Source organism: Semicossyphus pulcher, unplaced genomic scaffold (genome assembly GCF_022749685.1).
Source record: "Semicossyphus pulcher isolate SPU_LCO1_2020_fin unplaced genomic scaffold, fSemPul1.0.p SCAF_16, whole genome shotgun sequence".
In the NCBI taxonomy this organism is placed as follows: Eukaryota; Metazoa; Chordata; class Actinopteri; order Labriformes; family Labridae; genus Semicossyphus; species Semicossyphus pulcher.
This window is the reverse complement of record NW_027211670.1, coordinates 12,258,772-12,285,811: the sequence shown is the minus strand read 5'-3', so window position 1 is coordinate 12,285,811 and position 27,040 is coordinate 12,258,772. Positions and strand designations below refer to the sequence as shown.

The 27,040-nt window shown below is 45.3% G+C and overlaps 1 protein-coding gene across 1 annotated transcript in view; it reads left to right on the top strand.

The window, feature by feature from the left end:
• The first annotated feature begins 1,721 nt into the window (after positions 1–1,721).
• ntn2 (netrin 2) overlaps positions 1,722–27,040 on the top strand; it is a 41,846-nt gene continuing 16,527 nt past the window's right edge. The window contains exons 1-3 of the mRNA XM_069665062.1: positions 1,722–1,906; positions 12,109–13,369; positions 26,653–26,841. Of these exons, the coding sequence (XP_069521163.1) occupies positions 12,319–13,369; positions 26,653–26,841 (1,240 nt within the window). The 5' untranslated portion in view covers positions 1,722–1,906; positions 12,109–12,318. The remainder of the gene's footprint in view (positions 1,907–12,108; positions 13,370–26,652; positions 26,842–27,040) is intronic.

Here is a 27,040-nt window from a genome sequence, read left to right as displayed (position 1 = left end):
CATTCTTTCTGCCCCATTGCTCCGCTGACATCCTTAATTAGTATTTGCTGCAGGTGTGTTCTGGTGGAGGCGTCACGCATACGCACGCGCCCGCGCGCACACGAGCAGGATTGGGGTTAATGCTAATTATTCAAAATTATCCGCGTGTGTGAATAAACTTTAAGAGGTCTTTGAGATGAATTACTGGAATAAAGGGGACCAAAGCGCAGCTCGGTCCCGGGCCGAGCCGAGCCGAGCCGGGCCGGGCAGTTCACCTCAGAGGATGGTACAGTAAATACAGGAGGAATGTTGATCAGCTTACAGCGGAGCCGGGAGGTGCTCTGGATTTGATCGGCCGTGATGCTCGAATTATGACCCGGCGGACCGGTGAGCAGGCTGCACCTGCAACAACACGGAGCAGCACGCGGGCTGTCGGCTTATAAATGAAGGGGAATTGTAAAGCGGGCTGTGGCCGTCCTCGCGGTTCTGCTGGTCTTGTTTTACAAACGTAACATGTGTTATTCTATAAGCTTTTACAACATAAACACTTCTGGCGCTCAGATGTGACTGAGACGTTTTAAAAACTGCAACCGAACTAAAAACACACAAATACCTCAAAGTAGAGTCACTACTTGCTGTCTGTCAATATTAATACAATTAATTATCACTGAATAAACATATATCGCTGTTTTATTCTAGAGTTACTGTAAAGCAGTGACCTCTCCAGTGCGCTTTTACGCACACACTCCCGTAAAAGGCTGCGTAAAATAGCGAGCACTCATCAATGACACACTACATTTAGCTGTTGCTCTTTCACCTACACGCTAGCAGAGGGGTATTAAACCATATGCATGCAGTTAATGAGTTAATATGCTGCTGTCATGGCCGAGAGCTTGGGGCCACATTTCCTGTGCCAAAACGAACCTCTCTATCCACACACACACACACACACACACACACACACACACACACACACACACACACACACACACACACACACACACACACACACAGGATGGAACGAGTCAATACTGTGATTTATTAGACAAGATGCTACATATTCATATAACCATTAAAAGTAAAGATTCGTGGTGCCTTGGCGGGCACGCGCACGCTAATAAATCCAACATGTGTCGCACTATTATTAGGATTAATAAGTTATAACATCCAGCATCTGCCTCTTGTTTCTGCGAGCCCCGGAGCCCCGCCAGGTCTACTCTGTTCCAACAGGTTCAACGTTATGTTCGCATTACGACCTCCATATGGCTGCCTGTGAACACAGCGAGCCATGGGGCATTTGGAGCAGGCAGCACAGTGAGAATGAGTCCGTAAAGCGGCGGAGGTATTTGTTGTAAAAGTGAGACCAGTTGTGTTTTTTCAGGGGGGAAAAAGAGCCTCGAACCAAGTGGTAGGTTGGTTCAGTGTTTATTTTGGTTTACGCGTTACTTCGGCTGCGCATGTAAACTTTAGGCATCACCGAATTACAGGTACAAATATCCACTTAAGTTAAGAAAACCCATAGTGAACTTTTTGATAATCTCTCTCTCTCCCCCCTCTCTCTCTCTCTTCAGCTCTCGCTCTCTCTCTCCCTCGCGCATACACGGTTGGGAAAATCTGGGTTTGATTTTAATGGGGAGTAGCCTACCCGGGGCTCGCTTTACAACCTATGGATGTACTGGACGGTTTTCAGTTGGTTTGAGCTGCGGGCGCGGGTGGGTGCATCTCCTCTCGGTGTCCCCTCACTTTTGATTGAGTTGCAGCGTTTCTCTTTAATATCTTTACGAGGCGAGTGTGAGAAGCGCGAGACACTCCAGCGTCTGGAGAGGACAATTTTTGGACGGAAGAAGCCCTAAAGGCTAATTTATATGGATGTCAGGGGACATCCTTTTAAATTCAAAGACAGCAACATTCACGACTTGACACTGGGGTAAGTTTCTTACTTGTGATTGAGCATTGTGACTCTTTATTTCTCTTTCAGTGTGTTCGCGTTTTTGTGGAGAACAGATTTCAATTTACGCACCACTTATTCTCTTAGAAAATAAGCGAGTGACTCACGGCGCTTGCTGCGACGGGACAGCCCATTACCTGCCATTTGTTTTAAATAAGGACAATGACTGTCATTACTTTATTATAGGCTGAGGTCGTGCGACTGTAAGTAGGTGTTTGGGTCGCTGAATCAGCGGGGCGCGCTGGATCAGAGAGGCGGACACCGCAGACAGGTGTCACCCTCCTCGGTTTACAATTGGCCCGTGGGTCCTAGCAAAAAAAGCGAGAAAAAACAGCTCGTGCCGAGGATTTAATACGAGGTACAAGGGGTGAGCTATGGAGCCAGTGAGCTTTAATAGCGACTTGGAGTCAGAGCCAAGCGCGGGTGCCAAAGCAAGCAGCGCGCTTCTCGGTTCCCGTCTTCCTGGGCACTGAACTCGCCAAGTCTCCCAATGCGTTTGTCACTTCTAATATTTTCCTTTTTCTGCGTCCTGCCACCACGTGCGTATTGAAAAATATTAGTGTTGAAATATACATTTTTCATTATTGAATTTTGCCCTGATTTGATTCAAGGCAGCTTTAAGTTGTGTCTGTGGTTTCCTGCGTATTAAAGTGATGATGAGCTTGATTTGACACTAAAGCTCATTGTGGCCAAGGTGCGACAGGAAACAATAGCCTCCTTCAACAATACTCACAAGCTCCTCCCTTTTTAAGCTCATCCTCTCTGCACTAGCAAGCAGCAACAAGCCTGGAAGTGAAAGCGAGAGTCCCACACAGATTTCTTATCTTAACTGCTTCAATAGACCTAAAGTATGCCCCTATTGCACTGAAACAGTGTCAGCCACTTGACCTACTTCTCACTCTCACCGCCAATGACTGGAAACGGTCCACGAAGAAGGCCTCTGAATCCTCACCGTTCACTGAGGTCAGAGGGAAAGTAAGAAGTGTAAGCCGGAGGAAACGTCTGAGTTGAGTGAGACGGGTGAAGCGAGGTGCTGCTCATCTGGAGCGCGGCCATCGTTTCCCTGTTTCTGCAAATTAATCATCATTATTTAATTGCATCAAAACCTGCTTCCATCAATAACAGAGCGAGGGAGGTACGGCCAGGAGCAGCTGAAAGCACATGATGTGGAAGCTAATCCAAAGCAACATAGTGCAGATTTTAGTCAGCGTGTTAGTGTGTGTGCGCGCTTGTAAGGGGTATTTAAGAACCCCGAAGAAAAGTGAAGTGACTGAAACAGAGGAAGCTGTAGTAACACAAGCAGACAGTTTTCTTTTACTGTGAAACACAGGACTCTGCAGAGCTCTTGGCTCCGTCCACCTGAGCAAGTAAAGTCAACACATTCAATATGTTTTCCTGCTTTGGCTTTAACGTTTGACGAGGTGAAGTGATTCTGGATCCCTCTCTCTCTGTCAGTGCGTACATGTCATGTCTGTGGAGTTGAACAAATGACCGTAAGCTGATTTTAAAAAGCAGTTCTGCTTAACCGGGACGCTGCTGTTGAAGCTGTTAATGAAGCCGGAGCTCAGATGATCGCCTCTCATGTTCCAGCTGTTCGTCAGAAGCTGCAAAATCAGGTTCTTGCACCTGATTCCGCAGCTCGGCTGACTCTATAACATCATGTTTTACCACGTGAACTCTATGGACCTTAAATTATTTCTGACCGTGATCTGAATGTATGTTTAGCCTGAGATGAATGTGGTGTGAAAGTGCCCACATTACACACACACTCTCACAGTCATTCATTCTCTCCACCTAAGAAGCGAGAGTGAAGACAAAGTGCTGTCTTACCACTCACTTAAGCGGCAGTGTGTTTTCTCTTTGAGTGACAAATTGTGTGTGTGTGTGTGCGTGTGCTTACCTTTCCTGTTAAAATACCTGTCATTCGTCAGCATGACACCCAAGATGCCTCACGCTGTGGGAAGAGCATCCAGGGGCAAAGAATCACATGCTTCATCCTGCCACTCCCTGCACCCTGCCAGGCCCGCATGTGTCAGCCACACATTTCCTCCAGATGCAGAGGGATGTGTGTGTGTGTGTGTGAGGTCTGCATGCATGTGTGTCTATGCCCATGTACTACCTATCAGTATGCTTTTCTGACTTTAATAGAAACAGCAGACGTCTTCTGTATCGATGGCGAATTCGCTGAACACTTGAGTAAGAAAAACATTTGTTCTCTTTGTGGCTGCGACCAGTTTTCAGACTGACGACGGACTGAATTAATGTTTGGAATTAATATATATTAACAAGAGACAACAGAGTTCCGCTCACCTTACCCAATAGTAAACATCATATTATCTATGCCGCTTATCCTGTTCAGGGTCGCGGGGGGCTGGAGAGACGGGGAACACTTTGGCGAGGCATTTTGTACGGAGGTCATGATGGATTATATCGCAGTACTTTTGTGTTCCAGTTTGTCCTCCCTCACTTGAAGTTTTGCGCTGCCTTGCTCCACACTGTCGATTTCTTTGCTGTGTTTTTGAACATACAGCAATCTACGAGCAGGCCCATTTGCAAACTGGCTCTCAAAATGACCGTAAACATAGACATAACTGTGATGGAGGTGAAGGATGGCGATAGAAACGGAGGTCAGCGTGATGCCGCACAGCGTTAGACAGCAAAGTGCGATTCTAGTTCGTCGGCCGCTACGATGCTCTCTGCTCTAAATGATGGCTATCAGTGAAGCCGGCTAAATGACTGTAGAACAACACGGTTGTAACATTTCATTGTGACTCAACCTGATCTGCTGCTGTCCACTGCGATTACCGCTTTGGCTTTCAGAAGCGCGGCAGGAGAGATGCTCCTTTCTGTGTGAGATTAAATGACTGAATACGTCACACACACTTTAACTTTCTCTGACTGTGTGAAAATGTGAACGCCTTAAAATATGACTCACAGGTAACACGTGAGACCCATGTGGGTTACATCAAACAAGTAAAGGGAACGGTAGTCGGATGGGGGCTTTAAATCAGGATGTTACGATGGTAGAGGGTGCAGTGATGAATAACTGTCAGCCCTTGGTGACGGCCCAAACCCTAACTTGTCATTTAATTTGGACTTTTTGGAAGTTGTGTTGACATCAGTCAAATCAAAAGACACAAATTAAGGTTGCTAAGATTGCTGACCTCTGACCTTTAGGCCTGATGTTGCTAACACTGCACTGAGGGAGATTTGGCTCGGTGAGAGATAGGGGAAAAGGGGAGAGGGAGTTGTCTGATGACTCACAAGCTCTGGCATCATGTGAGAGCCTGATTATGAATTCAATCTTCCAGAGAGGATCTGTTTGTCCGTCTACGACGTGTGTGTTTTAAGCGTAATGTACGCAACCGTGCGACTATTCCAGGCACTTAATAAAATAATTTGTGGTTTCTTCCCCCTGTGAGTTCAAAGCGGGTCGTTGCTTTCGGCTGTGGGGTAGAGGTTGCTCTTGTGCAATGGAAAAAAGAGTCTCTTTTCCTGTTAGGGGGGCTTTTTGGGAAAACCGCGGCTCTGCCTACCGCAGCCAGCCTTCAAAGGGCTTTTAAGGAGTGCTCACCTCACCTCTGCTTAAATCCTTCCATCCCTCCAAACGAGCGATTTCCTCTCACATCCAGGAACACCTCACCTGCCTCTCTCTGACCACCGCCGTCCAACCACTCTTGCGGTCAGGGTTACGCTCAGGTCCATGGGAAATGTTCACTCAGGGAGCCTGCAGTCCACCCACTCACACTTAAACAGAACACTTGGGGAACTTTAACCTCTCAGCATTTTGTGCACGTCTTTATCGGCTCTGTAACATCGCTGCGTGGCCTTCATCCAGTGACAGACTCTGAGAGGGATTCTGTGCAGCGGCTGTGGGTGTCTGTCCCGTTCTCAGGCGCATCTTGACAGCACATGTAGGGGAAATATTTCTTGTATTCGAAAGCAGATCACAGTTTGACATAGGAAGCTATAAATTTTTGAACTTCTGTCCCTTCTCTCCTAAGTCCATCTCTGTGTCACTTAAAAATCCAAGAGAGAGCACAACTTTATCCTCCCTCTCAAGTTCACAGGCATACGTCTAATGTGATGAATAGTTAGTGGGACTGAAGCCTTTCGGGGCCTCTTAGTAGATACTTCTTGTTTTTTTCAGTGACACCCTAAAATAATCTATTAATCCTCTGATGTGACTCAAATCAAACAGATTATTGGGTGCTCAGTGTGTCGGGGTTTGTGTCTTACAGAGGCATTTTTATACAGTTTTACCTCCACTCATGATAATGATGATCATCGCTTTTTAACTTAAAGATACGATCTCGAAGATTTCAGTTTCGTGCTCTTGAGCGCAACCCACTGGAGGTAATCGGTAAAGATGGGAGCACACATCCCAAGACGTCTTCGGCTGGCTCCCTTTGTCATGGTTCTAACTCTTGCTTTTGCCTTCATCTGAGCGTCGAGTTTGTTTCTTTTTCTTTGGATTTTCACTTATTTTTGAAGTTGTATCTGTAGTCATCGATCTTTTCTTTGTTTGTTCAGCCACAGTAGATTACTGTTTACTCGCAACACTTGCAGAGACTGGAAAAGCAGCCGCTTAGCTCCGCCTACCCTCTCTGGCAGACCAACCACTGCTGGGTGATGGAAAACGCGTCACTAACTGGGCGCTGCTTGTTATTTTTTCTGCGAATGTTGCCACAGGCACCCAGTCTGTAATAGTACTATATACTGCAAATGCAAAAGCTTTCATCAGTGGGCCATAGACTCAATCACCATTATGGCGACAGATTAGGCGATAGAAAGTGACTTAACAGACATTCATTTACATGAAAATCTTCCAGATTATACCTTTAAATGTGTTTTTGAAATATTAAACTGGACACAAAAGCAACTAAAACAAACGAGGTACTATAAATCGTGTGGCAGAGCACAGACAGAACACTTTCTTCATCTTCATATCTCAATTTTTCATCTCTTGCCCCTCACAGATTAACCCTGTTTAACCCTGAGTCCAAGTGAGTCACTGTTGAGCTGAACTTTCTGCCTGCTCATGTCCTCTTTCCTCCCTACGCCTCCCATTTTCTCACCAAAAACACTGACCTCACAGAACACTTCATTAACAGAAAAATACCCCACGACTTGTCCCATCAGCATTTTTCTCCTGCTTTTGTCTACAAGTGCATTAATATGGAGGGCAAGTAGCTTAGCAGCACTTCCTGTCTGTGAATCTATGAGAACCAGCCTGACCTCATATTCCACCTCGCGCTGTCTGTCTTCTCTCCTCCTGCTCGGTTCTGGATCAGGTTCTGTTGACTTTAAGAACCGCTGTCGGACTCGGGGCCAGCCGTGTGGGCTGGGCCACAGAAGCTGCTGCATTCCTCCGCTGGGCGTTCTGTCTTTCTCCCTGCAGTGTCTCTTTCTGCCAGATGAAATGATGGAAAAGCAGAGATTATTTCATAAATATGTTTTATGGTGCTTTTTGAATCCTCCTGGTTTGCCTTCAGCCTCACAAGCACCTGGGAGCCTGAGATGCACGTCAGACTCTAATCCCAGGGATGGAAAGCAGCTAGTTCAGGTGCAGCAGTTTGATTGTGATATAACGGTCAGGTGATAGTGAACAGATTTAGTTGGAAAGGGAAAAAAAACAATGCATATTTTTAGAGTGACCCCTCGAGACACGCACGCGGAGCCTCTGGCAGACGTAAGCGGGCTTTAAAAATTTGTCAGTGATCCCCCTGCTAATGACGCTCTCAGCTGTGAGAGCTGACCCCCTCCTGCCCTCGGCCCTCCCCGCTCCTCCTCCTCCTCAGTCCCTAATGAATGCCAGCAAGAACTCAGAGGACCCAACACCCATCCACACACATGCATGCTTACACAAACAGCAGGATCGTCGTCACCGCTTCAGAGACAGCCATCATCAAGTGGAATTCAGGCCACCGAAATCCGACCCCCGTTACCTGAGGCCTGTCAGTCATGTTGATTCATCTGGACAGCTTTGTTTACCTATTAAATAAGTGTGCGTGTCTGTGTAATAATACAGATGGCAAGGCTATAATTGGTGTTGAACCACTTATTTAATTGAGTGCTGTTTGTTGCTGTGTATCATTGTTAATGACATTTATTGACATCTTAAGTAAAAGGAAAAATAAGAGAATAATCGATATTTAAATGTGTCCTGGATGTGAACAAAAGCCTCAAACCACGTGCAATCTGTGTACACAGGGATGTCCGACTTTGTCGCTTCTCTCACTGTTCTTTTATATTCACACAATGCATCTCTCCGTAATGATAATGAGAGTGGAGGTGGCCCTGTTGTTAGCCAATTAAAAAGTCCTCCATGGTTCTGGGCAGCCACTAATAACCCCACCAGGGATTACTGTACAGCAGGCTGGAGGGACAGCAGGGCACCAGTTTGGGCCTCAGCTTGCTGTCATCCGAGATCAGCAGCCCAGTAGACTTCCATTCACTCCCAATCTTAGAGGGGCCACGACTCCAACTCTCTTGAGCAGCGTGAAAGGCTCCCACTAGGGAAACAAAGTGGCTCAGCTGTCCCTCTCCTATCTTCACCTCCCACAGCTCCCTCCTCTACACCCAAGCCAAATAAAGCCTCTCAGCGACTTCTGTTTTCCTAATCTGTGAACTCTGACAGAGGCGCCCACGCTTGAAAGAAAGACAACTCAACATGAGATGATCTCCCGGTGACAGGGAGAAGCTGAAAAAACGTTGCTGAAACGGCCAGACCACCCTGTCATCTTCCATCCCCTTCTCTCTCTCTCTGCCGGTCTTTCTGCCTCTCTCTGTCTCTCCCTAATTCCTCAGCCATCTCTTTTGAATCTAATTTCCCTTCCTTTTGCCCTCCGTCATCCACCTTCTCTAATTGGGCTGTCGCTGTTTGATTAAAATCATTGAACCCTTTCCAATAGCCAAATGGCCTGAGTAGTCTCAACTTTTTATGCAGGGGGGCCTCCTCTCTAAAAGCCTCGTATTTTTCCATCCATTTACATACTGTGCCCACAATACTAATGGGCGAATTATTTAACACTGCAGGAGCGAGGCCACCGGGGATTGTTGCACGTCGACACAAGTACATTTTCCTTGCCATTAATCCACAGAGGAATGTTGCAGTGATGAATTGGCCGTGCATTTGTCACTGCACTCCAAGCAGCCATTCACTTGGAAATGGCTTTGCTGCCACGGGAGCCGTTTGTCTTTAAACATGCCAGATGGAAGTAGGTTTGTGTGCTGGGGGTCAGGTCCAACTTTAAAGGCGCATTATGTGATCTAACGCTACTAAAAAGTTAAGAGTTAGATGAGAAGATCGACACGACTCTCTTACCTGCATGCTACATCCAGCCAGTCATTGTCTTCTTCAGAAAGACAGAGACGTGGGCCAGCAGCTGTTGCTACTTCAACCACATTTAATGAAAGACAATGTCTGCCCTACCGAGGGGAACTTGTGGCTTGTTAAGCACACTGTCAAAGTTGAAAGCAGTGAATTTTCTTGCTTAAACAGATTGTTAGTATTTCAAAGGTCAGCCAGCTACACCACTGTGCTGACATCCTGGCAAAGCTTACAGATCCAGAAAGATTATGTGGAATTGGCTCACATTTTACAGTTTTATAGCAGCAGAGAATAAGTCATAGGTTTTTAATAAAGACCAGCTTTTTGCCCAACAATATATAATGTTGTTGCGTTGTTCCATAGAACACTTCCTGCAAGGCTTGCATCTATTTCAGAGGGTGCACGGACTGGAATTAAACAGCCTTGTCATTGTTCCCTCTCTGTTTAACCTACACGCTCATCTGCCAGACTCGCCTGACAGCACCAGAGCCTGGAAGAATCTCCCAGCAGGCCCAGCAGCACACGGACCGCACCTTATTTAGTCATCCAAAGTCCAGACACAGACCAATGCAGCCCTCCACCTTAATCTGTCTCCCCTGTGTTTCTCTCTCCATCCCTCTCATTTTTTATGTCCTTCCCTCCCTCCCAACATCTCTGTCACTTCTCCTCTCTCTCCTACTGCTTCCATTCATATCTGTCCTCACTCGCCCTCCCTCGAGTCAGTTCTGCTTTATCACTGTCAAGCGCCTCGCTGTTTTTCTCCCCCTCGCTTGTCCCTTTTTCCCCTCTTACCTACTACACCTCATCTTTCCTTGCGCCTGTTTGCACTCTTTTCTAGTCTCTTAAGGCTGTCACAAATTTTCCAGCTAGGTATTCATTTGGTAACTTTTCTAACTTCCTCTCAGTCCCTCAAGAGCATGCCCATCAAGTCTGAGTAATCCCCTCTCTATCTTCTTTTTTTCTTGTTCTCTCACCTGTTATAATTTCCACCCCTTTTTCCGACTCTCCTCCTTCTCTCGGAGCCTCCCTGCCGCCTTCTTTTCTCGGCTGAACCTGCTGCTGATGGAAGCTGAGCCTGGATGCTAATGACTTGCTAATTCTATCAGCCGTCTCTCCATGCCCTCCCCAGTGGGTGTCGGGCCTGCCAGATTTACCACGGCCAGCCTTTTGATGGAGTGCTTTGGCTGATGAACTCCCGTCTGTGTGCCCACTTTAACCTCCTTGTCCTGGGACACATGTCATTGATCAATGTCCCTATCTGTCCTGGCAAGGCCCACCCTTACTCCAGTCATTTATGAGCAGCCTGTTCCCTGCAATCCATTTTTCATGTGTTGAATATTGTAAAGCAGAGGATATTTTGTATAAGGTCCTCAAATTTCTTTGAGTGTCTACTTTCGGTCGGGGCATGTCGGGAAATGTAACCATATCACCCTATCCCAAGCCTAGTTCAAAATGAAGCAGAAAAGAGGTCTAAAAAAATGGCACTTTCAATTATGTGTAGTTACCACTTTGTGTCATTTCCTTCCTTGCCGTCTTCCTGCTCTTTATTATTCCCTCACACTATTTCCCTTTAACACCCAATCTGTGCTTGCGAAGAGACCAAATGGTCGGGTTTAAGCACTTGAGTACAGACGAGTGGTCCTATTTATCAGGCCGCTGGTCTCTTTTCTGAGGGCGCTAGCTTTGGACCCCTCACATAAGAAAAGAACCAAACTTTTGTTTTTCCTGCTTCCCTTAAATCCTTCTGTCTGCCTTCCCCGCTTGACTGAAGTGGATACAGAGGCAGCTTGTTGTTCTACCAAGATGAAGAGGGATACTGCAATAGAAGAGGGAGATTGAGGGTAAGGGGAGGTGGGTGTGAATCATTGTAATTTAATAAATACCTCCCAAAGAGGGTTGGGGTGCCTTCTCAACCCCTCGGCTGTCTTACAAAGGGGCTCCTCTAGATTTGACACCTAGTGAAGTAAAAAGGGGATTAGCGAAGGAAAAGCCTCAGGCTTTATACATCTCTTTCTCTGTCTTTTTCTTTGCCCCAAAGCTTTCTCTTCATGCACCCCTCAATCTTTCTCTCTTAGGACTGAGAGGCCCCTCATCTTGCTGTTAGTTTGAATGATGTCATCCAGGTACCTACAAGGCCCAGAGATTTAGAAAGGCTTAGGGTAAAGGGTCAGATACCCTCTGTTGTTCTAATGCAGAGTATAATCCTCAAATAGCTATCACTTTTCATGAAATTTCTGGTTCAGTAGATGAGCATAAGACAACCTTCTCTTTGGTACGCATTGGGTGCATAATAGTGTTGCAATGGTTGATTTCCTGTTTAATTAAGATCTCAAATGTAGAGCGTTGTTTCTGTATATAAGATTATTTCCTAATTTGCAGGACACTCTTAAAGCAGCGGTTTGACCAGGGTCACACGCGGTCCACTGCTTCGCGGCATCACCAGGGATTATAGGGTAACTTCTGCCATGCTTCTCAAGCATGACCAGAAGGCTTGGCCAGTTTTGACCTGAAAAGAAGTACTGAATGGGAGGCCGGCATTGAAATTCAGGATGCAGTCACTCGCAGCTACTAATGTCTCTCTTTAAATGGTCACATCCTTTCTCTTGGGCCCCCCGTCTAACTGTCTTATCCTTTGACAGGCTTTTAGTCAATGAAAACATTCACTTGTGATTGTACAGTACAAGAACATACCATTCCATTTCCTTCATGACGGCAAATATAATCTGGTTTGAAGATGTGCAATCATTTTTTGTATACAGTCGTATTCAATCACTTTCTGTTTCATATCCTATTATGGTAAAAATATGTCTATGGCATTGACCTTTCTGTTTGTTTCTTTCTCTTACAGGAAGGGCCAGCCTGAAGTGAGGGGTCACTGAGCTCAGACATCCTCCCTCTATTGACCCATAACTATACACACATAGGGAAAATTCACACACATAAAGAGACACATCTGCACTACGACACATTCACATTACACCCACAGACTTCTGTGTACACACAAAGAGTCATCTGAGCATAAACACAGACACATTCAAACAGAGGCCCTCTGAGCAGGATGAGGGAACCCTGGAGGTGCCTGCTGGGCCTGTGCCTCCTGGCATGCTCAGCCTCCACCCACAGTGCCATCAACCCCTTCGCAGGACAGCAGACCCCTCCAGACCCTTGCTATGATGACACAGGTGCAGCCCGCAGGTGTATCCCCGAGTTTATTAATGCTGCCTTCGGCAAGGAGGTGATGGTGTCCAGCGTCTGCGGTCGGCCTCCATCCCGTTCCTGTAGTGTAGTGGAGCGGGGCGATGATCGGCCTTCTGTACGCACGTGTCAGATCTGTGATGCAGCTGACCCACGGCGTGCACACCCTGCTTCCTACCTCACTGACCTCAACTCAGCCCACAACCTCACTTGCTGGCAGTCGGAGAATCTGAACACTTCGCCATACAACGTTACCCTCACACTTTCACTGGGCAAAAAGTTTGAGATAACCTATGTCAGCCTGCAGTTCTGTTCACCGAGACCCGAGTCCCTGGCCATTTACAAGAGCATGGACTACGGCAAGACGTGGATGCCCTACCAGTTCTACTCCTCACAGTGCCGCCGTATGTACAATCGACCCAACAAAGCCACCATTACCAAGCAGAACGAACAGGAGGCTCTATGCACAGATGGTCACACTGACCTCTACCCGCTCTCTGGAGGACTCATTGCCTTCAGTACTCTGGATGGACGACCCTCCGGCAAAGACTTTGACAACAGCCCAGTTCTTCAGGACTGGGTGACTGTAACCGATATCCGTGTGGTCTTCAGCCGGCCCCAGCTCCCCCGGGAGCTGGCACTGGGGGCTGGAAGCAACAGCGGAGGGAGGGACGATGACCCAACAGCAGTGACATCAACGCTGCCAACATATTTCTATGCAGTGGGAGACTTCCAGGTGGGCGGGAGGTGTAAATGCAATGGACATGGCTCACGCTGTGTGAAAGATAAGGAAGGCAAACTGGTGTGCGACTGCAAGCACAATACAGAGGGACCTGAATGTGACCGCTGCAAGCCCTTCCACTATGACCGACCCTGGCAGAGGGCCAATGCCCGCGAGGCCAATGAGTGTCTACGTAAGTGTTTACCTCCATTTGTCACTATGCTTTTAAGATGCTTCAGTTAGTCTGCTGGGAAACAGACTGTAGATATCCCTTCACCTGCAAACAATACAGTCGTTTTTTCCATGTCATCATAGAATAACAAAAGTAACCTGCTCTTTCTTCAGCTCTCATTCTTGCTCTGTTCCTCACCACTTCCCTGAATCAGGGAGGTATGTTTTTACAGAGACAATCTCATTAATTCACAATCTCAGAATTTCTAATTAGGGAATAGGATTACAAAGAAAGGTACCCGTTGTACACCGTAATGAGACAGCCGTCTGATGCAAATATCCCATTCTTAGTTCAGGGAGCATACGAGAATTGGCAATATATTTGAAAATAAAGGTTGTTTATTTCCTTTTGGACAGTCATGACCTTTTTAACCACACATTTCCAGGATATGAGGACAGCAATGAAAACGCAGGCCAATAAACTTAAAATATACACACTGGAAAAGAGAGAGGAAGGCAGAAAATGAGAGAATTAACTGTGTTGACCTGTGCTTGACTGTCACAGGGGTAATTAAGAATGTAGCCAGAACACACCGGATGGGTTTGTGTTTATACAGGTGAGGAGTTCTGGTAGCAAATAGTGGTTTTGCCCACAACTTTGGCAGCGTCTCTTCAAACACAAGCCCATCCTTTCCTTGCATTTCCCCTCAGCCCCTTCTATTTACCACTCCTCTAAAGGAAAACGAACCTTCTTTCAACAAAATCATGTTTTCTGGACGTGTCTATGAAAATCCTCTTCTCACAAGCAAGTCTAAACAGTGGATGACAACAGCTCGAGTCATTGGCGCACCGCTACAGCGAAGTCATCCAAGAATGTTATTTGGCAGTGTTTGCCTTTACCTCAAGACATGCTCGGTGAAAGTCATCCAGACGTGCTCTGAAAGCTTGCCAAGGAAAATTATAGCAATTTCTGTGGCAATGTTTGTTAATTTAACTGGATTACCTTTTTATTGGATTAGGCTTTTATATGATATCAGGGTTTTTGATGTGATATTCATGGCATTCAGTCATTTCATAGCTGTACAGCAACGTTTTGGACACATAACTTGTTAGCCATCTGGAAATACATTCTCAAAATAAATACGTAAATAAATAATATATATCTGTTGGTATAAATAGACATATGAGGAACATAATTCAGCTCAATTTGCTTGTCATAAAAATTTGTAAGCGTAGGAAAATAGACCCATATTAGAAACCACTGTCCCCAATTTAACCTTCTCCCATAATGACATAAAATTACAGCGAGAGAGGAAAAAAAACAGGAGCAGAAGAGTGAAAAACATTGTATATTTTTCTAACATGCTATAATTGCCCAGTGAGCTGGCCTGAGATCATATTTAGCATTGAACAGTGCCAGATCTGTTTAAGGGGGACAGAGAGTGACAGAGCCAGAGGAGCATGGCCATTTTAGCATCAGCCCGGCCAACGAATCAAGCCCTCTCTCTGTTCGCCTAAACCTGCCAAGCCAACACTACCTTACTTTGGCTTCTCATCTGTCCTTGACACCCTCACTTACTCAGCTTATACAAGCATACACACATATATACACCTAGCCCCGTCTAAAACAATATCCTGTAAATCCCTCAGTGTGTTCTTGATCATACTTTCACACACACCCTTTTTCAAATGTCCCGTAGCTGTTTCCGAAATGTTACACCCGCTTCCCGTAGATCGCTTCTCAGCGGGATTGATATGTCACTTCCATCCACGATTCCTGGACTAAACAGCGCGGCTACACTGGCCAACTCTGATGACCTAATCCCAGTGTTGATACACAGCAGTTAAAGCCTATTGCAAGTTGCACGCTATACCTGATCACACATCCGGACACGCCAAATGTCAGTCCCAGATGTCCCTAATTTCATGTTCCAAGAGCCTTTTTTACAGCTTATTCCGGTAGAAATTGTTCCAGGATATCCTCAAAGCAGCAGGAGAGGCTTAAAAATCCTCTCCAGTGTATATTAAAGACCATTCTTAAAATTCTCCCACCCCTTGTTGATTTGCTTTTCTTTCTGACACAGTGCCCAAATGGCGACGGGCTGAAGCGCAAGCCCTGAGGCACGCCACTGTGGCAGCGAGGTGTTAGTATTTAGACTGGGAAAGTGTGTAAGAGTGGCAAGTTGCAGAGCCAAGGAGTCCCTTAGGTGTCACCAGAGCCTTCATGAGGCCCTCTGGGTGTTTTGGTTGGATGTAGAGTCTGAGGGGGCCGGGCTGAGGTCATGATCCTTTGTGAGGTGGTGACAAGGTTAAGTTGATGGGGAGATGGCTTGCGGGTAATGAGGAATTCAGAGTGGGCAGATGTAGAGCCAAATCAATAGCAGCTTCACACTCCACCTCTCAGTCTGTCAGTCCTAAAGAAATGATGAGCCTGGTGGATTTCACCACACAAACATTATTGTTGGGATGGTTTTATGTTGGCAGGTTTTGACTTAGCATTTAGCAGCCTTGATTTTATGACTCTGGAAACCAGAATCCACACTGGCCTTTAATTATGTAATTTAGTGTCTTGTGTTCAAAAGAGTAAGCATTTGAAGTATTTGAAATTAAGGTTCTCCAAGCCTTTCTTACACTGGGTTTGAATTGGTAACGGTTACGCTTCAAACAACTTTAGGGAGTACCCTAGTTGTCATGTGTCAGTGTTGTGTGTGTAGCCAAGGAGAGGAGATTGACTGAGATTTTTGAGTGCTTAATGAGATGCACTTTTACTAGTTCAAGACAAATTTCCATGAGCTCTAAATCCTTACCCTGCATCACAGGAACATTGTCCCTAACAGGCTGGTTTGATCATTTGCTCGTCTTTCTAAGCGTTGATATGCACCGCACCAAGATTACTCTCTGCACTCTTGGCAAGCTCATGTAGCGTCTCCAAACACAAGCCATGCGCACACACGCCCATCTGCCGCCGCCTCCCTCTCTATGAAATCCTGCCTTGAGACATCGGTTTACAAATCCCTGCTCTAGTAGTCAGAGAGGGCAGCCTCGTAACGGAGCGTGTCTGTTTGTATAAAGGGGGACATGATGGAAAAAGTTGTGATTTATCTGCCGAGAGTTTGAGCCACAGGACAGAACGAGGAAACAGATTGAAAAGAGCTATTTAGTTACTGGTTGTGATTGAGTATTGGCTTTTCTGTTGGCATGGTCAATTCAGTAATGCAAATACTTTATGCAGACTTCAAATGTGAGACGGTATATCGTGCCATAATAGAGTCAGCCAAGTCACCGTATACGATTAAGAGGCCTCTTGTAGAGTCAACGACAATGTGACATGCTGAGTAGATGATAATTTATGGTGTTGTTGGATCTCTCTACTCTTGGCCATGTCTGTTTGGCTGCAGCACCGAGCTGTTTGATTCTCCAGCCCTTCCTTTTCCTTTTTCAACTCGGCCTGCAGGATGTCCCGAGTACTGCTCTGGGAGGCTGCGAGCCCAGGGCCAGACACCATCCATCCCTAATGGGCCAGCCAAGCCAGGTCTGTTCCCAGAGTTTGCCAAGCACAGTGGTATGCATTCATAGCATTAAATGCAGAGGTCACATGAAGGCCACTTGCCATTTGAACTGATTTGCCAGAAATGCGGTTGGTAGCAGAGCTGGGTGTTCCTGCTCTGCTGCAGCGTTTGGGTGTGGTGCTTAATATTTATAATGGTAAATTTTGACATATTGACTCCAGTGGGGAAAGAGTGGTATGGTCTTACTCTTGTAGCACAAGAAGGAGTTTCCGATAAAATTGAATCAACCTAAAAAGTACACCAGTCCATGTTATCACCTGAAGGAAATTCCTACAAATTAGTTATACCATCTAAAAAAGCTATGACTTGTTATATAATAAATGTTATGAGACCATGTCTGCCACACTAATGAAGGTGCAGTTGCATTAAAAAATGTAAATTTTACAGCGGAAGAACGGAGGGAGGTATTGACGTTCCAAGACTTCACAAGCTAGCTCAAACGTTTTGTGGGGGCTTGTGAATATTTTGGCGTGCTCGGCCTGTCTTTTGGGAAAACCAATGGCTTAAACATGAAGGGGTATTTGACAGATGGGATTCTTAGGGCTTGCAGTGTGATGTAGCCGTGGTGAATGTGTGTGAATGTATGTGCCCGAGAAGGGGCCAGCCAGGAACACAAGCTCAGAAACAAGGCTCAGAATAAGGCCTCCCATCTGTATGGAGCTGTAGAAACTCTGACCACAGAAGCACAAACTTTTCATTCTCTCTGTCTTCATTTTTCCTACCGACAAGTGGCAGATGGTTGTTTTAAGCCGATTAGAATTACAAAATAGGGCTCCATCCTTTCACACCAGTCCTCCCCCCCCCTTCACATCTCCTTGCAAGTGCAAGCAGAGGTCAGGCCCATGTTCCAGTCGTAGAGCAGATTCAGGAGGGCAGTTGTTAGTCTCAGTGATTGGGAGATGACCAACTTTTTTAAACACACCACACATGAAATGATGGCACAATTTGTAAATTTGTGCTTTTGTTTTTGCAGCACAATGCTGTTTGCTCTTTGGTTGAACAAAGTTAACCTCACTAGATTGAATTCAAACATTAAACCCTGAGAAATGATGTCCTCTGGTCAGCTGAAAACTAGCTGTCTGTCTCGAGAGGGCAACACGATATGAAGCTCTGTGAGATTCCAAATATAGACCGGTATACGGATGAAAAAAGCCAGAGCTGCTTTGACATTACTGCATGTATGTGCCATGTTCCTGCTTTTGCTAATTGACTTAAAGACCCTCCCACTCCTCCCACCTCTGCCGCCTGACGCTTGGGGCTAACGGGGAACCAACACTTCAATTACTTACAGGGCGACACACAAATGAGCAGGGGATGTTTGTGTGTGTTGAAGGGGGGGCTGCTGAGAGAAAGAAAGTGATTTTGAAAAAGAAACCTCCTGTACTTTCCAATAATTACACAGCAGAGGAATGTTGTTCTTAAATCAACAGCCCAATGAAATGATGCCTCTGGGGTTGTTGGCGTGAGACGCAGGGGCTACGGCACAGCGAGGCCAACAAACATGGGGTGTGAGAGTATTGTTTTAGTGTTGTTTGTGTGCGTGTTTGAAGGTCATGAAGCAACAAGAGTTTTCTTTATCTGGTTGAGACAACAAGGTTTGGTCAGCTTGATTGGATTGTACTGCAGCCTTGCTCTTTGCCTTTATTACCTCGGTCAGTAAGGCAACTTTGGTCTTTGGCCTACCCACAAAGGATTGATGCTGTTCTCATTTTACGAAGCCACCCATAAAGGCTCCTGGCAAGCAGGGAACATGGTGAAACAAATGTTAAAGACAGCGCAGTGTCAAATAACAGAGTCAATGTCAGCTGGGTTAAAACTCTGGATCCTTAGGAAATGCTGTTCGGCTGCCTGGGGCCAAATGTGTGTGTGTGCATCTCCTTGCATTTGTGCATGTGTATGAGAGCCACATGTAATCTAGTAGTCCAATGAGCGTTTTATCCTTGTGCCAAAGCAAACTGGTGGAGCTGCAGTGTGCCCACCCTTCTCTCCCGGCCCCCATCGATTCTCCCACACAGATGGTAGCAATCACATCCCGGGGTGCCCGTCACCGCCGGCACTCTCTTCCTCTCTATCCTTGTGTAACTGAGTCTTGTCAAAGATTAACTCTCTGCCTGGACGTTTTCCTGTCTGTAACCTCTTCTTTCATTATTTTTGCTAAACTCAGCCTTTTTTTTTCTCTCTTTTTGAAATCTTTGTGTTTTGCTAACAGTTTTCCTCTTTTTCTGCTGTTGCACGCCTCTGTTGCCTGAAAAAATATGTGGTTTTTGGCTGCAAGCCGGTGTTGCTGGTGGCAGCGAGATTCAGAGTCTGTTAAGAGAGAATATATGTCTGTTTGTTATGAGTGCATGACAATCGCTTTGCTCCCTTTAACTGCGGTTTTCTGCCTGACTGTGGTTGCCGCAGGCTCTTTAACTGATAAGTAGCTGTCACTGTGTTTTAAATCATGTGTATGTGTCTTTGTATCCAGTCGTGCATATGAAATAGATGTTGTCTGTCACTGTATATGAAAAGACAAGTCTGGTGTGAGTAGTGTAAACAAATCTTTTACTCTAGTATCATATCCTTATGGATTTCACTGGCAGCGGCCAGCCCAGTTCTGCTTCTCCATAAAAAGGTTTAACATCACAACTCAAGGCAGTCTAAAAGGCGCAGCCATTGAACTGTTAGAGTTACAAATATTATGTTAGTTGTACATCACAAGTTTACAAAAAGAAACTGTGACAAACTGTTATCAGACAACAGTAGGCATATTAAAGAAAGCAGCTACAACAAACAAGAAAAGCTTCAGTATTTCTTGCAGGATATTCCCTCCTAAGCTATCAAACGAAATGAGTTGGACAAATACTAATTTTGTAAACTACGATTGAGGCCGTTTTTTTAATTCAGTTGGTACCCCATATACCCCATACACAGAGGCTGAGTCCTTCAACTCCGGCCCTTTGGTCACTCCGGCTTTCTTTACTGATATTTCCTGTTTATCTTTACAGTCCTACACAATAAAAGCAAATGCCAAAAAATAATCTAAAAAAAAAAGCTACAAAATGGCAAACAGGCTTAAGAATTTCGCCTAAATATTAAAAGCAAAATAAAAACAGGCTCTTGTGATATCACACATTGATTACTGCAGCTCCCTCCTGGCAGGCCTTCCTGCATGCACATTCAAACATCTGCAGATGATCCAGAACGCAGCAGCTCAACTGGTCTTCAATCAACGCAAAACAGCACGTCACTCCACTGGCTCCCAGTTTTCGCTCGCATCAAATTCTAAACCCTGTTTCTTGCCTACAAAACAGCAAGAAAAAACAGCTCCTGCCGACCTGAACGCCCTCATCCAGGTCTACACTCCCTCCCGCCCACTGCGCTCTGCCAATGAAAGGCGCCTGGTACTCCCATCACAACAGGGCCCTAAGTCGCTGACTAGACTCCTCTAGTGTGTAGTCCCCTGGTGATGGAATGAGTTACCAAACTCCATTGGTCCGCAGAGTCCCTTTCCACCTCTAAGAAGAAGCTAAAGACCCAGCTCTTTCATTTTATTATTGATGTTGTTGATGATGATATAAGAAAAAAACGCCCTGTGCGCTGCCTGTTGGCACCAGTGTCCGATCGCACTTGAAGCTGTTTGTTGGCACTTACTGACTTTGTTCCTCTTGTCTTGATCGTTGCTTGTGTTGTATTAACTCTCAGATGTACGTTGCTTTGGACAAAAGCTGAATGAAGTTGTAACATTGTAACAAAGTAAAAAAGTTTCAGATTGAAAAGTGCATGTTGGTCGTTTAGGATTCTATCAAGGTTTTTCAGACATCACCCGCTTATCTAAGTATTTCCTTTCTTGGTTTAACATTGGACCTCTGGTTTTACTGCACAGCTCTGGATCTTTTATAATCATCCATTTTGCATACAAGCCAGGGTCACACAAAAAATGAAACTTAAGATATTTCTACTGTCGTCTCTGGCCACAATGGTGAATTTACACGGCATGTTCCATCTGTCACTTCCTATTTCTAAACCAGCCTCGGCATCAATGCATTACCCAGGTTGGACCTCATGGTCGTGTATGCCAAGAGTCAAAAGTAAATCTGCTTTTACCTTGGTCGCCATGATGATTTGATTGCGAAACAGTCGTCTACTTCTGCCCTTGTGATCACGACCGCAGGATATTGTCTGTGGAAAAAAAAGAGCAACCGAGACAGACACAGAGTGAAGGCAAAGGCGGGACAGAGATAACAATGTTTAGATGTGGGGAAGTGAAGTGGACCAGAGAGAGGGAACAGAGCTAAGGACTCAACTCTCCACTGACACCAGGCCCCCCAACCTGGCAACCCGCCAGCCTAATCTCGTTAAAATCTCTCCCTGACTGATGCCATCCAGAGAGAGAAAGGGGAGATGGAGGAAAGGATGCAAGGGTTGGGAAAGGAAACAAGCAAAAACAAGGGCGAGGCAAGCAGTGAGCATATTTAAGATGGGGTCTCATGAAAATAAAAGGAGAGAGTGAGCGAGTAGGATAGAGGGGGAGGGGTTAGAGAGGAATTAAGGGAACTCTTAGCTCAAAAGGGCTCCCAAGAGCCGGCTCTTAAGCCCACGACGTGAGGCTAACCACAGAAACCATTTGAGGGAGGGGAGGGCTGAGATGTGGTGTCAGAGCCAGAAGTGAGATATGTCTGTGTGGAAGAGAGGGAAAGAGCAAGGGGCTAAAGTGGCTTTGTTACCAAGAGGTACAAGCTTGGCTCAAGCAGGCTCTACGTTATGCACACAGCAGAGAGACTACAGACCAACAAGTGTTTACATCTTTTTAAGTCTCACGTTTGTCTCACTTGATCCTGATCATTTTGTTAGCGATTACTTTCTCTTGAAACAGTGTCTCTGGTGGTTGGGGGTGTTTTGGGTATGTTTGTCCACACTGCATACACTTCCTTGGCTGTAATGAGGAGCTAATTAACCGGGTGTTACCCCCGATGCCCTGAGCAGGTGGCTGGAGCAGCCAGGCGGAACTCAGCCCAAACATACAGACACAGACACACACACACACATGATGGCAGGAGACCATATAGCAGAGCCTGCCTGGCCAAGCAGGGAGGGCACCTAAGGGGGGCTGCAGCAGGTCTGGACTGCAGCCTGGACCAAGAGGGAAGAGATGGTGGTGGGAGAGCGGCACTCCAATTTTCAAGGACCAATTTTAGCCATGGGATTTGGGTTTTGCACAGGCATCCAAAATCAATTGGCTGTGCTTACCGGCTTGGCTTTGGTCGAGCTGAAGGAAAAACGAGGTTAGATTTATCCCTGACATATGGAGGAGAACAGAGAGGAGGTGCACTCCACAAACACACTCGCATTTTATTTGTTGAGCGCGGTCTTTACGGGCCAATTTGTCATAGAACACTTGACAGGCCAGTGTGTGAGCTTGTTCAGGGCACATGTACTTGTTGATGCACCTGTTAGGGAACCTGGAATGGAAGAAGTGATCTCCTGTCAATCTACCTTACCTGAAATACTCATACCCTTTTCTCTGTACTTGTAACCCCAAACTAGATGATAAATCAACGAGATATGTGCGTATGGGTGATACGTGATCGGATAAAAACAAGAGATTAACTTGAGCAGTTATTTCAGCAATGTGAGCATTTGGCCGTGTTCATGGTGCAACTATTGTAACATTTTCCAAGGGGTTTCTTACTCGTTTCCCTCCATCCCTTCATTCAATTTTGTCTTAGCATTTGCCAGGCCTCTAGCTTGTGTTTGTTGTCGGATTTCCACGACAACACAAGGAACCACATTTACGCATCCTTGAATTGGCCACTGACCCATAAAGGAGCAGCGTTCGCTGGAGGATCACCTTTTCTTTGCTCACTCTTCACCACCCACAGAACTCCTGTTTTATTCCTCCGACAGATAAGAATTAGTGAGTGTTTTTTTCTTAGCCCCAGTGAGGCTTTGATGTGTTAATGAATTGAAAAATGGCCTTCAACAGTGTTCAGTTATCCCCGCTGAGCCTAATTTGGGTGGCTGGAGGGTGCTGCGGTGGGTGGGGGGAGGCAGGGTGTCAGCCTGTGTGTGTAAGAGTGTGCGCAGGCACTTCAAAACAAACCCATAAACATTCCAGGATCCTTGGGCAGCTGCGGCTACGAGTTGAAGTTAACTGCACACAGCGTGTTCACCATAGAAAACACACACGGATACACATAAAACACCTATTTGATACCTTTTTATAAGCTTTTTGATGATTTATCTTTCTTCTTAGATCTACTTTAATATGTTTTTTCTTTTATAAGAAGATACTAAATGAAGAACTCTGACAGACACTAATTCTCTGTCTGTCACAAGAAGTCTAGCTGTTGTTGAAGCTATCACAGGAAGCACTGCTACACATGCTAAATCATTTAATGGTTAAACTCTGGAGCTTTCTTTACATTCTCCACACTTGAACATATCCTCTCCGACTTCAGACTTTGTTGGCTGATCTTATTGCACAGCTGTAAGTGGAGAAGATGCCATAAGAGGGCCGTTTGGTACTTCAGCAAGGGAGAAAATGCGATCCATCGCTTTCATGTTCTGCTACAAGGTGTTAATGGACACAAGTGCTCACAGCTGTGTGTGTGTTTGAGACGCTTGATCATAATCACAGTCCCCCACCTCGCTCTCCCCTCCCCGGCAGCTCAGACACTCACCGAAGCTGGTGTGTTCTTTGTCACATTCTCCTTTAGAGGAAGTTAGACAGGCTGTTTGGTTGTTCACGTGCACACACGCTAGAGACAACCGCAAGAAAAGGCACGCATGCACAGAGATAATATAGTCAATATGTCACCAATTTTTAGTAATTTTTTCATTTAAAACAAGGACACCATCACTTAAGATGCCTTACTTTTCCATGCCATCTAAGCACTGCCTTCTTTTCTTTCTCTGGCGTCAAAGGTCAATCCTCATCTTGGCTAACCAGCGAGTGAGAGCACACAAAAGCATCCAGGAGTGTCTCCACACAAATACTCCTCCTTAATATGAATTCATACATAAAACAGCATCTCATTAACAGAAGAATTCCATACAAATTGGGCCGCATAATAACCAGATGGAATTGGGAAACAGTCTGGGAATGTGCTGTGCTCCCCCTTTTTTCCAGGGTCTGCAACCAGGGAAAACTGGGCCTCTTTCCCAACCTGGTGCCAGGCTTCCGTCTCAGTGCGGATGGAGACGCATATCGTTCACTGCTCTATTACTTTGCATATGTATTCAAGTGATTCCGCTCAACTGTCATTAGCAGTCATTTATGATCAAGTGCAAAGAGCTCATCCAACATAGTACAGATCATTGAGCTCAGTGTTACTGCAGGACTGACCTTGAGTGAAGCAGCAGCGCATCTGTCAGCGACTGATGGTGAGGAAAGGAACTTATGATAACTACTAGAAAAACTTTCTCTCATCACTCTTAAAAAGTACATCAAAATAAAAGTATATGAATGTCCAACCAATACAATACCAACAACACGAGTATTCCAGTACCAATGTAAAAAACATAATTTGACATCTTGAGAGACTTACCGTAAAATCTGGAATCTAAGACGCAGTCTGTCTTTGGGGGAATACCAGAGAAAAAACACTTTTTAAATTTATTTTACTTTTTCTATTATCATAGCCTTCCATTATTTTCGCCATGTTGAGTTTGTAATCCTGCTAGCTGTAGTTGTAGCGGTAGTTGAGCTCAGCCTACGGTAACGTTGATTGTTGTGATGATGGCAGCTGCACTGCCGATCATGACGCCGCATGTCTGTGACTGTCTGTAAACTTTAGCGAGGTAATAGCGCCATCATCTGGGTAAAATACCCTAACACAAAATAGTTCTCTCTGCATTGGTCGCAGTCCACTTTTAAATGGGTATTATACACCAAATTTTATGGCACTTGTTCATTCTAATAAATAAATGTTTGGTGACAAAATCCATACCACTCAGTGGTTTTAGGTAAATATGAAGGCACTGGTTAGCTTAGCTAAGCATCAATCTTTAAAAAGTCCTAAGCGTAATAATGACAAATTGCAGTGATAATGACTCCATGTTCAAGACTTTACAAGCACAGTCGCTTCCTAGAGACTTAGGAAAGTGTAATCCTTTTCCAAAGAAATAGTCCTGCAAATAATGAGCTTGTTTTTTTTACACTTTGGTTATGTAGATTAAAAAAACAATGTAATGTAATTTGTCAATTAATGAGCTTAAGAGGTGCTTGAGGGTGGATTAGTTTTTACCTTTGGGCAGAGCCTGGCTAGTCATTATACCAGGCAGACAAGTACAAATAAACCTGTATCCAAATTGTTGCAATGTCTAAATACAGGCAAGCAAAAAAAACGCTCAATAGAAAATAATGGCATGTCAACTGTTTATCGCCACTAGAAATTTGAGTGCTGTATGGGCCACAACCAGTTTGCAGGACGTTTTTCCCAAAAAATGGCATCGTCAAGAATGAAAAACAAAAAGGGCTAGAGATCGGAAACATCCAGAAGCTTCCAAAGCTATTCGTCCTTCTGACAAGCAGATCCCACGCAGTATGCAGGCTCCTTAAACTGTTGCACATGCTCTCACACACACCGAGCACATGACTGAGACAGAAAAGAAAACGTTCCAAAAGTAGTTAGCATATAAACGTCTCAATCAACATAGTCAGCTTCCTACTGATCTTTCGATGTGCTGCACGCAAAGCCACACACACATAGTCCCTCAGCCATGCTGTCTTCACTTATTCTCCATTGTTGTGTCTTATCCTGTTGTAAACACCCTTTGTTAGTGTATTTTTCAAACACGCTGCCGATGGATTAAAGTTAATTAATATCACCTTCTATTGTGATCCCCTAATAATCCACCTTTTCCATAACTGTTGATGTTTTCGGTCAAACAACTCTGCTGTTGTTTACCCGATTTCAATTTATCCGCTGGTAACTTTGAACTGGAACTAAGCTCTGCAGCAGTCGTCTTTGAAGCCGCGGCCAAGTCTTCAGGTCCTTGGTCTGACTCTGATTTAACCAGCAGAGGGTCTGGATCAAACTCAATCTTACACAAACACGAAGGGCAGGTTTGTTATTAGGCTTCTTCAAATGCAAACCCCACATGTAGAGAGCGGACAGAGTTGTGTCGGAGCCGGTGAATGTGGTGTAATATGGAGGAATCAATGGAAAGACTTGTGAGGGGAGGAGACATTAAGGAATCAGCTGGATTTCAAGTGGAACTGGGAGAGTCTGTGAGGAGATATAACCTCACTTCACATGTCCCATATATCGCGGCTCGCCTCATTTAGAAGACAGCTAGCCCGAGCCCATTCCTTTATGTGAATCGCTCTCGCTTTTAATAGATCTTTGGAGTCTTTACTCATCAGTGATTCATGAAATAAATGTCCCTCTTTCCAGTGATTAATAACTAATGGGGCTGAGAGAAGCCGGATTCATTAATTATGAAATGGAGAAAATGAGCTCTGCAAATATCACTTTTGATTGATGAGTTCTGGAATAGCAGCCAAGCACAGAGCCGCAGTGTAGATTATAAAACACTCACTACTGCCTTACTGGAAAATCTCCTGACTCTCTGGTGCTATACATGGAAGTAAGCATATGTTTTACTGCAGTGTACAGTCCATGTGAACATTTCGTCCCTCTGACTTACATTTAATCTCAACACGGACAAATACTGTGAATAAAATGTAAACTTTGACATTACTTATGCAACCACACGACTGACATTGTTAACTTTCCACTTGCCTCTGCAGCGTGCAACTGCAACCTCCATGCCCGTCGCTGTCGATTCAACATGGAGTTGTACAAGCTGTCGGGGAGGAAGAGCGGAGGGGTCTGCATGAACTGCCGCCACAACACTGCAGGCCGCCACTGCCATTACTGCAAGGAGGGCTTTTACAGAGACATGGCCCGATCCATCACTCACCGACGAGCCTGCAAGGGTAAGTATCCCAAAAAAAGTGAAGTTGTAGAGTGCACTATTTATACACCTGTATTAGGGCTGCACAATTAATCGAATATTAATCCCGATCATGATTTTGGCTTCCCAAAATTAAATGAAGATGATTGACGGCAATATTGATGTTTAAAATGTGTGCTCTGCACGTAGAAAACTCTTCTGCACATCAAATCAAGCACTCC